This window comes from Phocoena sinus, chromosome 3, assembly GCF_008692025.1.
Source record: "Phocoena sinus isolate mPhoSin1 chromosome 3, mPhoSin1.pri, whole genome shotgun sequence".
NCBI lineage: Eukaryota > Metazoa > Chordata > Mammalia > Artiodactyla > Phocoenidae > Phocoena > Phocoena sinus.
In genome coordinates, this window is record NC_045765.1 from 164061745 (window position 1) to 164077746 (window position 16002).

At 37.9% G+C, this 16002-nt stretch overlaps 1 protein-coding gene across 1 annotated transcript in view; it reads left to right on the forward strand.

Annotated features, from left to right (window-relative positions):
- CTNND2 (catenin delta 2) overlaps positions 1–16002 on the forward strand; it is a 944584-nt gene that overhangs the window by 144587 nt on the left and 783995 nt on the right. Inside the window, exon 2 of the mRNA XM_032628308.1 lies at positions 13033–13169. Within this exon, the coding sequence (XP_032484199.1) occupies positions 13038–13169 (132 nt within the window). The 5' untranslated portion in view covers positions 13033–13037. The remainder of the gene's footprint in view (positions 1–13032; positions 13170–16002) is intronic.

Below are 16002 nucleotides of genomic sequence, written 5' to 3' on the forward strand. Positions count from 1 at the left end.
AATGCTAGAAAGAGACTTTTCCCCATACATAGAAGGAACTAATTGTAAAAGAAATTATTTTTAAAAGTATACTAGAAAAATGATACAGATGTATTTTTAAATGTTAAATATTATCACTTTTAAATCAGGAATATGACATCATCATACCAACCCTATTTACTCATATCTGAGATTTAAAATATGATGTGATTGCGTACAATCACAGAACATATAGAGAAAATTTTTCAAACAGCTTTGCTGAAATTTGCCCTTGGAGATTTGAACAAGTTTAGTCTTTTAGCGCATGATGGGCTTCATAACATATTAAAACGGTGTTGACATAATGGTGACTTAAAAAGGTGACATTCTACTTTCAAGATCTCAAGAGTAGTTGGTACCTTAGTGACAAAAACCTAAGGATTTATCTAAAATTAAAATAAAAAAATCTTCCCTGAAACTGATGAGTATTGTTTTGTAGTCAGATTTTTAATGTAAAAGAACTATTACATTCAAACATTGAGATCCTGAGGTCTAATCAAGAGGATATGACAATATGTCAGGTATTTGGGTTAAACTCCTCGATCCCTGTTGACTTCTTACCTCTGAGACTGGACTTGCTATTTATTTTTTCTGAGTCTCATTGTTCTACACTCATGAAATGAAGTTATTAGTAACTACTTTTTACATTTGCTGTGAGGGTCAGAATTTTTATCTGTAATCTCAGTACTGTGGATAAAGTGCTATAAGAGAAACATAATCACACCCACTTGAAAAGTCACAGAGTGAAAGATGACTCATGTTTCTCTGTGGTTGGAATCAGCTTTTTGTTTGCTGTATTTATTCTACAATTTGAAATATAATTTTATGGGAAGAGGCGCCGAATAGACACTTTTTTCCAGAGAAGATATATAAATAGCCAGCAGGTACATGAAAAGGCACGAAACATCACTAGTCATCTGGGAAACACAAATCAAATCCACAAGGTAACACCGCACCCCTGTCAGAATGGCTATCATCAAAAAGAGAAGAGATAGTCAGTGCTGCGGAGGACGTAGGGAAGAGGGAACCCTTGGGCACTGTTTGTGCAAATGTAATTTGGTGTAGCCATTATGGAAAACGGTATGGAGGTTCCTCACAAAATTAAAATTCTAGAACTACTTTATGATCCAGCAATCCGACTTCTGGGTATATATCAGGAAAAGCAAACAGGATATCGAAGAAATATCTGCTCTCCCATGTTCATTGCAGCATTATTCACAGTAGCCAACATACGGAAACAACCTGTGCCCATCCATGGATGAATAGATAGAGAAGATGTGGTACATATGTACAATAGAATATTATTCAGCTGTGAGAAAGAAGGAAATCCTGCCATCACAACAACATGAATGAACCTGGAAGGCATAATGCTAAGTGAGATGTCAGAGAAAAAGAAGTGCTGTAGGATATCACTTATATGTGGAATCTAAAAAAAACTGATCTCATAGAAACAGAGCCTAGAAAACAGAAAACAAATTGGCAGAAGTAGGGCTGGGGATTGATAATCTCCTCTTCATATATCCAATCATTCATCCATTTAAAATATTGATTGATCCCATACCAAAGATATTTAAACCACTGATGTGTAATATTTAATGAATATAAATACAAAAATAAGAAAGGTTCTTTACTGTATAACCTTCCCAAGTACAATAAAAACCTCTTGTACACATATAATGTAGATTTAATTCTCTAAGCAAAGCTTTACTTTTTTTCTCAAGGTTGTGTGCTGTAATAAGCTAATTATGTCACTTAAAATTTCTGTCTGTAGGTAAAAAATATCAACATATCTTGGCAGCTTTCAGAAATGATCATGGCTGTATTTAGGTTTTGTTTTATTTTTGTTCTTTTAAGGACAGTAGAGAGATTTATTTTTAAAATTTCCAAGTCTGTGCTAACACCTAAAGTTGTATAGGAGTAGCTGAAACGCTGTGTTCTATAATTAAATATAAAATACTGATTGACAGTTTCCCTGCTGCAGTGGGTTAACTATATCGGCTAAGGAGGACAGATATCTATTTACAGTGTGAGATTTTGTCCTTGAATGCCCATTGATAGTAATTCCGGAAAAAAAAATGCGTGGTTGAGCTCCAGTATCTTGAGATTGTGAAGTGGCAGATACATATTTGGAATCAATGTGAAGGGCAAATTGCCATAATTTGAGTAGACACTTTCAAGTACTATAGACTGAGACCACGTTGCAAGCCAGCATGTGGCTGGTATTTGGGGATTTGTTTAATAGATTGTGACAGTCAGAGTTGGTACTTCACAGTAAATTGTTGTGCACTGGCTTTAGAGGAGTATGATTTTTTTTTTTTTTGGTACCAGACTTCATCTTGTGAATCTATGATTAAGCAAAGAAATATAAAATGGAAAACTGCATGTTTGTGTAAAATATTATTAACGAGAATATTTGGGAAGCCAAGTTGTCTTTGCTTATAAGCTTAGACGCTGTTCAGCCTCTTGCACAGATACGACGTAGGAGATGGATGGTAAGTCTTCAGAAGCTGTGCTAAGGGGAACCCCAATGCCTGGGACATTTGGCAACGACAGTATTTTCTGGGAAGTCACTGTGTGTGATGTGGGACGAGCACTGGATTAGGAGCTGCGCTCAGCATACTGTGAAATTTCAGCCAAAAGAATAGTCGCTCTACCACTGAGCCTCTTTATTATAGAATATATTAGAACTTCCCCTCCTATTAAGGGGGAGTCAAAATCTAAAATATTTTACCTATTTCAATTTCTGTTGAACTTACTATTACTGTGATGGATCTATACTTGCAGAATCTCAGACTTTCTTTCTCTGGCACAAAGAGAAATGTCTCTGTAGCCTAGTAAACCCATGAAATCAACTGTTAACACGTATTTGTGGTATCTGGGAGAGCTAGGATGGTTATTGATTCTAGAAGTAGGGTCACTATCCGTTTCTTCATAAAGAGGAGCCCTAAAATTTTATACTGTTTTTATAATAATTAAAATTTAAATAATTAATTTCATCCAGATATATTCCCACTGTAAATGTAGACACAGGTATGATTAGGAGAAATAGATATGGTTTGGCTACTTTAATATTATATATTACCCAAGCTCATTAATTTGAATATTTTTATTTTATAAACCCAGGAAGATTTATAGGACATTTATGTACCAATCACTGTTGTAAGAGTAAAAATCCCTGACAATTTTAAATAGGGCTGATGATGCATTATAAATATTCTTTCATTATAACTTATTCACTAAGCATTAAATGATGGCAACTCTTCACTGGGAACTATTCTAGGTACTGAGGTTGTTAAAATGAATAAGACAGTTTCTGTGCTCAAAGAATTCATGACCTAATTAGGAGATATATAATGTAAAATAAAGGGTGTTTCCATAAATCTGAGATGCTGAGAAGTGTATCATTGATTTAATAACTTTTAGTGGCAAGTGACACAAAATCCATCCCAAACGACTTAAAGGAAAAGGGTGCCAACAGTCACGTAAAGAAGCATCCCAATTTTAAAAACATTCGAAGTTTTAAAAAATCCCAGAAGAGGTAAGATCATGACAGCTCGTTGTGATAAAGGCACTGCTTGAGGGAGGTTCTAGTTACACAAGTAGCAGTCAGGAGGAAGTGGTTCAGATTGTGGAGTGGTTCAGAAAGGCTGCGGAGAGCAAGAAAAGCTTGTGGGAAATTATGAAGGAGGAAGAGAGTTTAATACCCAAACAAAATCTTAGAGGTGATAAAAACATGCAGGAAGAGAAATCTGCGTGTGCAAAGTTTGATTGGATAAGACGTATTTGGAACTATAAGAAGCTCAGGGTATCTGTGGTATAAGGTGTGAGGGGAGAAGCAGCCGGGCTTGAGAATGGAGATGTGAGCACTGGCCGGAGCAACGACAGCCTCCTACGTTAGGCAGAGGAGATTTCACTCCATCCTCCAGGTCATTGGTCTCCAAACTCTCTTGTAGCCATCAGTTTAGTGGATAACCATTAGGATTTTTAAATGAAATGGAATAAAATAGAATAGAAATATGGTGCATCCCATGTTTTAAGGCTTTATATTTCCTGAAATTTTGTTTCAGTTAAGATGTGGGAGTCATGATATAACATACATTTCCTGTCTCTGTAGGTGTTGGAAACCTCTGTCCTAGGTGTTGGGATCCATTCAACTCAATTTAGAAAAAAGGTGTGTCATAATCAGATTGATGGTAAGAAAGTTGACTCTCCCAATAAATAGTGCAGGAGTTTGATTGGGCGAGTCACTATTTATTGCAGGCAAGCAAGACAATTTGGACAGTTTTTGTGGCTGTCCAGGCGAGAGATGAGAGGTCACGCCGAATTTGGTGCATTGGTGGGGTTTTCAGGGAAACATTTGTAATAGGTAGTAAGATATTTGGATATTAGGTGTGAACTCGCGGGAGAAAACATCTGAGTCATTATTTGCATATCCAATGTCAGGTGTGCATGGCTTTACCCAAGAGAGGTGTGGATGGTGTTCAGTGGGAAGAAATGGACCATGTGGAGCCTTTGGAAACTCACGTGTAAAACGAAGGTTGTCAATCTTGGTGTACTGGCCCACCAGGATTCCACCAACGGTTGTAGAAAATGTCTCAAGTCACTTGTGAATGTAATAGATGCGACAAATCATTTGTTTTTTAAAATTACCAAGTTTAAGTTCATTATCTCCATCAAATTCCAGGTCATAGCCAAACTTCTTACAATCAGGATCTCCCTCCAGCCCAGCAGCAACCCCCAATTACTCCCCTCTCTGTGTTTCCAGGCTCACCTCGATGCTGCCTGAATCCCAGCCCAGGTGTTTACGCTTCCTGCTCATCTTATCTCACATTATAGATTTATTCTGGCCCTTTCCTCTCTGCCAGGAGCCCCTGGCCTTTCCAATGTCCACTAGTCAAACCCCAACCTTCCTTCAGCTTTTTCTCTTATTCATTGGGTTCTGAGGGGACCCTGCTTGCAGTTGAGGAATCTGCCAGATGTCACTAAACAATCTTACCTGTCGGGAGACACACGTGTAGGAGGTTGAGGTACCTGCCCCTTGCTTTACCTGTGTGGGCTTTGGCATCTCAGGTCACAAGCTTGGCTGGGGCAGGGCTCAGGAGGGCCAAGGACTCACCCTCATCTGCTGACTCCTTGGTCACGAGTACAACCTTTTCAATACTTTTTTAAGGTATTAAGTGTTGATAGAGTGTTTGTTAAGACTAGGTGAAGATGCCTGAGATGATGCTTTAGAAGACAAGACTGTGAGTTACTGAGAGAAAAGAGCCAAGAGAAGACCCTCTCCTGTCCTCACCAACTTCATTTTGCTAGAACTTTCCTGTGTGTGTGCCTCCCCCGGGCCTGAGCACTGCTATGCCACCTTGCCCCGTGGTCTCCACAGAAGCTTTCTTTTTTACCTTCAGACATAATTCAGGTCCTTAAGAATAATCATTCAGGTGGGCCTTAAGTCTGTGGTGATATTTAGGTTGGTCCCATTTTCCTCAACAGTTAATAGAGCACACGGTGACTCATAATGGATTTCCTGACCTTCCGTGTTAGGTTCAGCTTCCTACTGTTCCCTCTTTTCTGAATACAGGTAAAAGAGTCCCCTCATGTTTGACATGTGGACTCAGCATTCAGAACTCAACAGCTCTCCACGCTGCCATCATACATCTTCCACCACAGCAACCAATGACCTTGTGTCTCTGACTCCATGGCTATCTCACACCTTATCCCCAACTTATCAGGTAGAATCGGACATTTCTCCACCTCCTGGCTTTGCCTGCTGGTGCCCCTGTAGTTGCATGTTCTGAATATGGCTCAGTGCTTCTTCCCATCCTTGCGTGGTGCTCTCCATAACTTTTGCCAGATTCTGTTTGCAAGTTGCGGGTTGCAAGTATCAAGTCCTAGAAGCCCCAGAGTGTGCTCGATGGATGGTCCTTGTCTTAGAACCAACAGCCCAGGGTATACATTCTCAGCTAGTGCACTAAGGCAAAAGCCTTACACTCGTTCTAGGATTTGGGAAGAGCAGCTTTCTTGAGTCGAAATAAAAAGATGTCATTTCAAATATCATTTAGAGAAACGTTCTTAATGCAAAGCCCGTTTTACTTATATTACGTGCTCTAGGGAGCAACCACTACTGATTTTATAGTAATAGTTCATGCATTAACTCAACAAATATTTATTAACTGGCTGCTATATACTAGATACTGAGCTAGATGTGGGAAATTTAACATCGACCAAGACAGGTTGAGTTTCTGCCCTAATTGTATTGAGTTTTGACAAATTTTAATTATGATATTGTTTATGTTATTAGGAGAAGCTGAAATTTTACAGTTTTCTTTAAAAGGAAGGAGCAAGGATGGGTATATCTTTATGTGTGTAGCGTGCATCTGAGAGAGAACGATGCTATGCCTATTTCTCTTGGTAGTGACATCCTAGTTACAAATACAGAATTGCAATTTTGGTGACCAGAGTGATTACACAAATGAGGTGTTCCATAGTGTTGTTCAGGTCATTAGTTTATACTAATTCACACATTCCCTGTACCCTAATGTTAATGGGATGTTTAGGCTCATTCTTCCATTTCACATAATCATCATCTTTTAAATGTTGCCTATGGAGTGGAAGGTTATAAGATCAACATGTTAATTACATTCAGTTTTAAAATATTAAATTGCATATGTATTATATATAGATACATATATAAATGATAATATTTGGAGTACTCCAATGGCCAGTTTCATTATCTACTTGGGTGGAAGGTGATGGCCAGTTATGAAAGTGATGCCTAATGATGAGGGTAAAGCTAAAAGTCAGCATTTGCTAATATTTTTGTGTTTTAGAACATAAGAGGGGGACTGTCTTGAAGAGGGTGGGACTCATGAGAAGGGAGTAAGGCTAGGTGTGGCAACATGAGTTTTGCTTGCTGGTTTGGTGTGAGGGCAAGAAGTCAAGAAAGTTAATAGCAGAGAGTCTTGAAGCCATAGTCTAAAGGTGAGGGAAGAAGAGAAAAGTTCTAGAAGTTTCTAGCAACTATAAAGTAAAAAGTGAAAGGGGCCCTGGCTGAAGGGGAAAAAAGCAATATTTGGAAGTCATCAATCTTTACATTCCCTCATTCACATAAGAGTGTGGTTTCTGGCTAGAGCTGCTGTGTGCTGCCCAGATGTTAGCAGCAAAGAAGACTCACAGGTATATGTATTTGAGGTTGTAATTTTTCAGGCCAGGTCACCTTCCTCCGCCCCAAATCTGTTCCACCTACGGTGTGGACACCTTGGGTGGTGGCCACTCAGACCAAACCCCCAAATCACCTGTACTCCTCTCTCTCTGTCTTATGTACCACATGCAGTCTATCAACGATCCTGGCAGTTCTCACTTCAAAATATAATTATAATCTGACCACTTCTTCCATCTTCTACTGCCCATGACTAAAGCCAAAGATGAAAGATTACATGAAAGAATTGACTATAGGGTCAATTGGGTATATAGATCAAGGCCGTCAATGGAGCTTTCTCCAATAATGGAATTCTTCTGTATTTTCACTGTTCAGTGCAGTAGCCACTGGCCACATGTGGTGGTTGAGTACTTGAAATGTGACTAGTGCAACTAATAAACTGGCTTTTTAAAATGTTATTTAAATTTAAATAGCCCCATGTTGCTAGGAGCTACTATATTGGACAGTGCAAGTCTAGCTAATGAAATACAAAGTGAGAGAGTGGCATGGACATATATACACTACCAAACGTAAAATAGATAGCTAGTGGGAAGCAGCCGCATAGCACAGGGAGATCAACTAGGTAGTTTGTGACCACCTACAGGGATGGGATAGGGAGAGTGGGAGGGAGGGAGATGCAGGAGGGAGGAGATATGGGAACATATGTATATGTATAACTGATTCACTTTGTTATAAAGCAGAAACTAACACACCATTGTAAAGCAGTTATACTCCAATAAAGATGTTAAAAAAATGAATTAAACATATGATATTTGTATTTAAAAAACAATATGTATAAATAAAGTAACATTTTGTTATCAATGTAAAAAAAATACTTAGTGAGTCCCACTGTATGCAAGGAATTTGGAGACTCTGGAATTTGAAGCAGGTAGGACTTGCTAACCTAGGAGGAAAAAGAAAACAGGTCTCCATGACAGCAGAGTATAATTGAAAGGATAAGAGGTTGTGGGTTACAGATTGGGGGTGGGCAGCTCAAGAGGAACAAAGACCATATCATGGCGAAAGGAACTTGTTTCTGACTCAGAGAGGAGGAGATCCAGTAATGCTGGCACAAGAATGCTGGGTTTGTCACTGAATTAGATGATTGTGTGACACAACGGTTCATCAGTTATTTTTTGAAGATGGCTTTATTTTGGTGTCAAAGTCATCAGTTGCTAGGCAGAAGTGGCTAAAGAAGGAACAGGTTTGAATTACAGAATAAAATAAGGATTTATTTTCCTTCTGTGTGATGGAGGTCAATAAAATATAACATTGAATTGAGAGCAAGAGAGTTTAGCCTTCCTAAGCGCAGATGCGATTTTAACATGTTACCTAGTGTAAATTCATAGTGACTCATGTTTGGGGAATAAAGGTTTAGAACATATATTTGGACCTTACAAAATCTTATTACATATGCATATAAGAGTTCAAGTTGAAAAAGAGTCTCTGTATACGGGAACTACCTGATTTTGCTATTACTGTCATCCTAACCAAGTTTCCTGAGTTTCTTACCAGATTTTCTACGAAAGTGGTCGTACTATGGATGTTCTTAAGTTAGTGCTTTGTTCTCCAGGCTTATTTCACAGCACTGGCGCACATCTTTTTGTAAGCTTTGGTTTATCCAGGTGTGCTGATTTGAAGCAGTCCGTGCCTTATCTCGACACCTGTAGTTCATCTGGGATGAGTGTGTTAGCAGAGGGCTGCACTAAATCGTACCACCCTGCTACTCTCGCGATTCCCGGGCCTCCCGTGCCCACCCGGAGGTAATTAAGGGAAAGGAAGCTGAGAACGATCTAACCCTGTTTGTATCAGTCTGTTTGGGCCGCCATGACATGATATCACAGACTGGGTGACTTAAAACAGCAGACATTTATTTCCCCACGGCTCTGGAGGCCAGAAGTCCAAGATCAAGGTGCTATAGCCACGGAGGTTTCTGGTGAGAACCCCCTTCCTGGTGGTCACTTTCTCTCTGTGTCCTCACGTGGTGGAGAGAAAAGCTCTGGTGTCTCTTCCTCTTCCTCTTTTTTTTTTTTTAATTTACCATTTACTCATTATTTATTTATTTGGCTTGCAGGATCTTAGTTCCCCAATCAGGGATCAAACCCGTGCCCCCTGCAGTGGAAGCGCGGATTCCTAGTCCCTGGACTGCTCTTCTTATAAGGACACCAGTCGTCTCACATTAGCACCCCACCCTTATGACCTCATATAACATTAGTGACCTCCCTGAAGGCACCATCTCCAAATACAGTCACATTAGGAGTTAGGGCTTCAACCTATGGATTTGGGGCGGCAGTGAAGGAGGGGAAGGTGACACAATTCTGCCCATAACACAGCTCCTGCATGTGAGAGTGTAGAGCAGTGTAACGTGGGCCCAGGGGCGGCTAGTCGTGTTGTTTTGTATTTTCTAGACCTAGAACATGTGAGTAGCAAATTCTGCTAGAGAATAAACCACCCAAAATCTGACATTATGGTTCCCTCATATTGTCTCTTTTTCTCATGCTGATGATGAGTCTGTTTAACATGCAATTTGGGTGTTTGTAGATTCTCATTCGACTACATATATGGAAAGACTTCTTACACAGTAATCGTGTAAAGGGTGTGAAGGGGTATTGTATGTAGGAGGAATAAATCTGGGAAATATTTCTTGTATTCGTGGTAAAATAAAAACAAAGTCAAAGAGATAAGTTTTTCTATATCAAGTTGGTGAAAGCAAGACAGGGTAATAAAGGCCAGTGTTTTCATCCTCTTGGGGAGGAGACAGTCTCATGACACTGCTGGTGGGCAGGTATGTTGATTTGCTATTGGCTCTCAAAATACGTGCAGATTCTTCATTCCATCAAGTAACACTTTTGGGAATTTATCGAAAATGTCAGAAATGTAAAAATGGGTAAAATGATAAACAAAAAATAAGTGAATTATGATGCATACAATTATTGAATACTAAATATTTGTTACATCATTAAACTATATAATAATTTTTGCTGATGTAAGAACTAGTTCATGATAATGTTGCTGAGTGAAAAACTTTTTAAAAATCAAAAATATTACATTAATACTTCATTATGTAAAGTTCATTATGCAAAATAAGTCAAATCAAAAAAAAAAAAGTAGGAAAAAACCTATACCAAAATACCAAAGTAAATATGTTTATCTGGGATGGCAGAATTACTAATGGTTGCTTTTCCTTTTTTTTTTTTTTTCCTTTTGTCTCTCTACATTCTACAGATTTCCTGGAGTTAGAATAGATGAATTACTAATATTTAATGGATTAGCTCTGTTTAAGACTAAAGTACTTAACCGTAGGCTGCAAAGTCTGAAGGCTTAAGGCTTTTTATACTTATTAGCAATCCAGGGCTTGGTTCTGGCAGTATTTACCCAGCCCTCCCTCTTTTCTGTAAGCTCTAAGCTAAGAAGGCTGGAAGTGGAGGCCTGACAGTCTTTACTACCCATACATAGTGATGACCAATGGTTAAATTAAATCTGGATGTTAAAAATTACGAACCACGGAATTTATTCCAAGTCATTTTCACTAGGGCATAGAGGTTGCCTTGGGTAGCAGTGCCTCTATGGTGGGAAAAGCCTTAAAGATTTCACTTCTCTTTCTGTTATTGCGATCAGGGGGAAGGAGGGAGCATATAAACAAACCGAATCATTGCTTATACTATGTGGGTCAAAGTTGTCAAGTGCCTAAGGATATACTTTGATTTGTTGCCTATTAAATCCCATATTTTAAGATGACAGGTGACTGTCATACTTTTAAGAGTTATATTTTATAGAAATTGGTGTGTAGACAGCATTTAGAAGGCAATAGAAGGTATGGGAAATAGGCTGAAACATCAAAGCCCACTAAAATAGGGAAAAAAAGGGAGAAAACTTGAGTTCTAGGTCCACTTATGTTACTTGATAACTTTGGGACCTCAGACAATTTCGTTGTCGAAAAATTGTGTTGATAATAATACTGGCCCAGAGCTTGAATTCAAATCAGCCCAATAAAATTTAGAAACCACAGAAGTTAAAATAATAATTTGAGGTATGTAAGAACCCTTTTTTCTCAGCATAAGGCTGTTCTTACATAGCGTGCCCTTTGGAGGCCCCTGCCATGGATGTAGGTGGAGATGCACGGTCAAGGGGGGGCTCCCCTAATGACCAGAGGTGACTCTTCAAGAACTGCCATTTTCCTTTCTTCTTTCTTTCTTCCCCTGCCCTGCTCTCCCATCTCCCAAACTTCCCCTAAATAGGACATGCCTTTCAGGCTGTTTTACCAGGCATGACATTTGCTGGTCTGTTTATGTCCATCCTTGTGATTATAAGGCTTGATCAAATTAGAAAACCACATATGAAAGTAAACTGAACACACAAAAGCACTTTATTTTTAATTTCCCACCCCCAGCATCATAATTACCTAAACCTCTTTCTTTCCTCCTGTTGGTATCCATCACCTAATATACTTTCCACTTGTTTGCCATGGTTGCATTTGGCCAAATTATATTTCACTTGATCCTTATTCTTTGCTTGCATTCTGCTTGTTAATGTTATTTGCCCAAATCCTCCCATATATTCTATGTTTGTAACAGATTTATTTTTCCAATGATATCCTAATCCCTATTAGTAATATTATAAGGAACTTCAAAAAATAAAAACAAATCAAAACTAAGTTGGAATGTCCAATGAGAACATTAGGTTACCATGTTTTTGTCATATATTTAAAGGAAAATTCTATACTGGAGCCCTTTGGGGTTTGTATATCCCTAAATTATTAACTAAATGTTGCTAATAACATAGTACAAGGGCTGTGAAGAAAATTATGTTGCTTAGTTTGAAACCCAGGATGCTCAGATACAGTATAATAGGAGATACCTTTTAACATTCACACAGCAATCGTTCCTGGAAGGACATGTAATATAATAGCTTAAGGCAAGAAAATAACCTTGATCTACTGCCAGCCTTTTATTTGAACAGTGATTTTTGTTGTGCCTGGGTAAAAATTGCCCTGAGTTACTTATTACTTCCTCTGCTGATGACCATTGCTAAGTAATACATGTGACAGATACTTCAGTCATATTTATTTGTGTGAGAAAGAGAAATACAGTGGAACAAAATAACTTCTGAGAGTCCTGTTTTTAACCCATACATGTCTGTCCCTTTATGAAGTGGGCTGATGTTATCTGAGTCTCTCCTTTCTTTCATCAGTAAACTCAGACAATAAACTGTGGCAAATGAGTCTTGCCAGCTTTGCAGCTCTTGTCTGCTGTTGGTCTCAGAGTTAAGAACTCAGCAAATATTTGTGGAGTAGGCTAGCCATTTACTATATTTCACAATACCAGCCGAGCTTCTTATGTCAACTGTGGTTTCTTAATTACTTATAAATTATTGATCACTTATTTTGTGTGATTTTCATATTGAGGAGAATATCTTTAGGTTTTTTTTTTTTTTTTTGAGGTGAAAGTATGTCAGTGCACAAGGAATAAATGTATCTAAATCAGATAGAAAATGGTAGTTTGACGAGCTTTTAATCTTTTATCTTTACTTCTTTATCCCTCTGTTTTTTCTCATCTTACTTGCCTTTTCTATCTCATCATTTCTTCCTCCATTTACCTCAAAGACAAGACACAAAGTTGTGAGCGTATTTTGGAATTTGGTCGGGGTGGATATAGGAGAGACTGTCTATTTGCTTGCTTCTCCTTCTACAATTATGTCACGTGCTTTCTCTGTAGTTCATACTTTCCATCTTACCAAAGTGTACCTCTTAGAGCTGCCTGATAGTTACGTCTGTTTACAGGGCCAATATCCAGTGGCACTGAGCGTGTCCTCTTGCATTGCAGGAGCTATGCCTGTCCCAGACCAGCCTCCATCAGCCTCGGAGAAGACCAGCTCCTTGAGCCCTGGCCTCACCACCTCCAATGGGGATGGCTCAGAGACAGAGACCACCTCTGCTATCCTCGCATCGGTCAAAGAACAGGTAGAAACATTCCACTTTTCTGACATACACGTGGGGACATTGTAAACATCATTCTTTCCAGATGAAAGATGGTGATTTAATTATTTTGGGACGAAAATCATCGTTTTCTAGCAGAATGTTGGTATTCATTATATAATTGCTATTCACGTATAGATTATAATAGCTTTAGACTCCGTTTATATTTGAGATTTAGGCAGCTTTCCTTGAAAAAATATTCTACAGGAACAAAAACGAAAATTGCAGTCAAAAATCCTATAGGTGAAGTTTTGGCAGATTAAGTGATGGACCTGACGTTTAATACTGTTAAATGTGTGAAGCCAAATAATTGGTCTGTAGAAACCTAAAGTTTAATAAAATTTCAAAGTATATCCATGACGCTAAAAAACTGGTAAGAGTGAGAGCAGATGAATATCATATCATTGTGGGCCTAAGCAAATTTGTTTTCCCAGTGTTTCCAAGATGGCTCTGGAAGAATGCATTTCAGAACTTTTCCTGTAAAGCTGTAGTCTAAATGATTCTTCCTCTACCGTTTCTTTGCCATAAAAATGAATAAGCAGATAAAATCTGAAGTCTTAGATTTAAAAGTAATTGTTTCATAAAATTCATGTTTCTTATAATTAAAATGTAATAAATGATTAAAGAAAGCTGGAAAAATTTTGTTTCTTTTGCTTACCATGAGCTAGAATACAAATCAATATTCTTTTTAAGTGCAAAAGCATCCTGTGTTTGAATTCTATGATTCAGGGATGCTGAATTAGCAGCAGCAGTGGGGTAAGAGTGACATAACTTCACTGATCCCAGGAACCTCTCAACAGAGCAGTAGACTAAGTGCGGCAATTAAGGACTCAACTAGTAGAAGGACTCAGTTTTCCTAGAGGACATTGATTTTATTTAATAAATGGGGACTGATTTAGGTAAAGGTAGATGCTCAAGTTATCAAAGAGTAGCTAAGGAAAGGTTCATTGATGGAAAGGATCAATGATGCTGTCAGTCAGAATTGTGTCACTAGGTCAAGAAAGTGTGAAGCAAAAGTATGTTCACAAAGGAGAGTCGAATAGATTGATTGGATAATCTAGTTTGTGAAAATGGTAAGTAAGCAGGAAATTGGGTTGAGGCCCAGGCTGTATTGCTTGATTAGTTTGCTTCCAAAAGCCTACCTGTGAGCGTTTTCTGATTATTTTTCAGGGGTAATGGAAAAGGGGAGCAAAAGTTCATGATACTTCTTATACTCCAAATACTGCTTTGTTATATAGCTGGGTTAGGTCATGGATTTTTATTCTGTCATGGTCTGGAAATCTTGCTAGGCCACTAGCTTTAGAGCAGTGACAAAATGTAAAACACGAGGAATAAATTTAATAAGATAACCAGACCCGTCTGATGAACACTATAGTATTTTATCAAAGCACATAAAAGAATTCAGAATAAAGGACAAGGCATGCTACAGTCCTGTGTAGAAGAGCTTGACACCATGCCAATATTACTGTCTCCCAAATTAATGTAACATTTAGGCAGTTGTACTCAGGATTCTGTGGCTGATTGTTTCTTTGGCAAATTGGATCAAGCTATTTTAAAGATCATATGGAAGCATAAATATGTGAGAGTTGCAGGGAAAATTTTGATCGAAATATTTTACCTTGGACTTATATATACTACCAAATGTAAAATAGATAGCTAGTGAGAAGCAGCCGCATAGCACAGGGAGATCAGCTCTGTGCTTTGTGACCACCTAGAAGGGTGGGATAGGGAGGGTGGGAGGGAGGGAGATGCAAGAGGGAGGAGATACGGGGATATATGTATATGTATAGCTAATTCACTTTGTTATAAAGCAGAAAGTAACATACCATTGTAAAGCAATTATACTCCAATAAAGATGTTTAAAAAAAAAAAAAGAAATATTTTACCTTACTAAACATACAGTTGTGTCCAGTTGGCCCCAAATAGAAAGAATAATCTCTCTAGGACATAACTAAAGATTCAGAACAGATTAAAAAATATAGAGGAGCCTGACTCATTTCAAAGTATCTCAGTTGAATACAAAGCAGTGGTGGAACTGGTGTTAGCATAACTGGCTAAACATCTGGAAGAAAATTAAGGCCCTTAACTCACAATATATTCAGAAATAAATCTCAAAGGGAAAGCAATATAATTGTCAAAATAAAACTATAGACTTGATAGGAGAAACATTGGGAAAATATTCATACAACCTAGAGGTGGAGAAGGCTTTCTAAGTACGTGCAGGAAACTCAGAAGCCATACATGAATGGTTGGTACAGTTGGCAGTGTGAATACCAACAATAATAGCAAGGAATAATTTAACATATAAAAGGTTAAAAATAGACCATGGGAAGTAATGTGTCACAAATATGACAAAATGTTGATATAATTAATATATTAAGACTTCCTAATGTTGATGAGAAAAAGACAAAGGAATAGAAAACTAGGCAAAAAATATCAACAGGAAATTTAAATATTTTTCACCCTAATGTGCCAATCAAGGACATAAAATTCAGAATGAAAACATGATTTTCTTTAATCTACCAAATAGACAAACATTAAAAAACAGTATATATTATAAGCTAGCTACAGTTAACTTTTGAGGAAATTCACATTCTTTTTCATTCCAAATGAAAATGTGCTTTACTGTAATCTTTTCGTAAAATGGTATGTTGCTGTGAGTTGGCTTTTGAAATATTCCATAGCCTTTGATTAGTGATGCTTAGACATAGGTTCTATAGAAATGAGTGACCTACAACATAAGGTATTAAGTATGAGTATGTATTGCAGAATTATTTGGGATAGTAAAAAAAAAAAAAAGAAAACAGTATTGATTGAT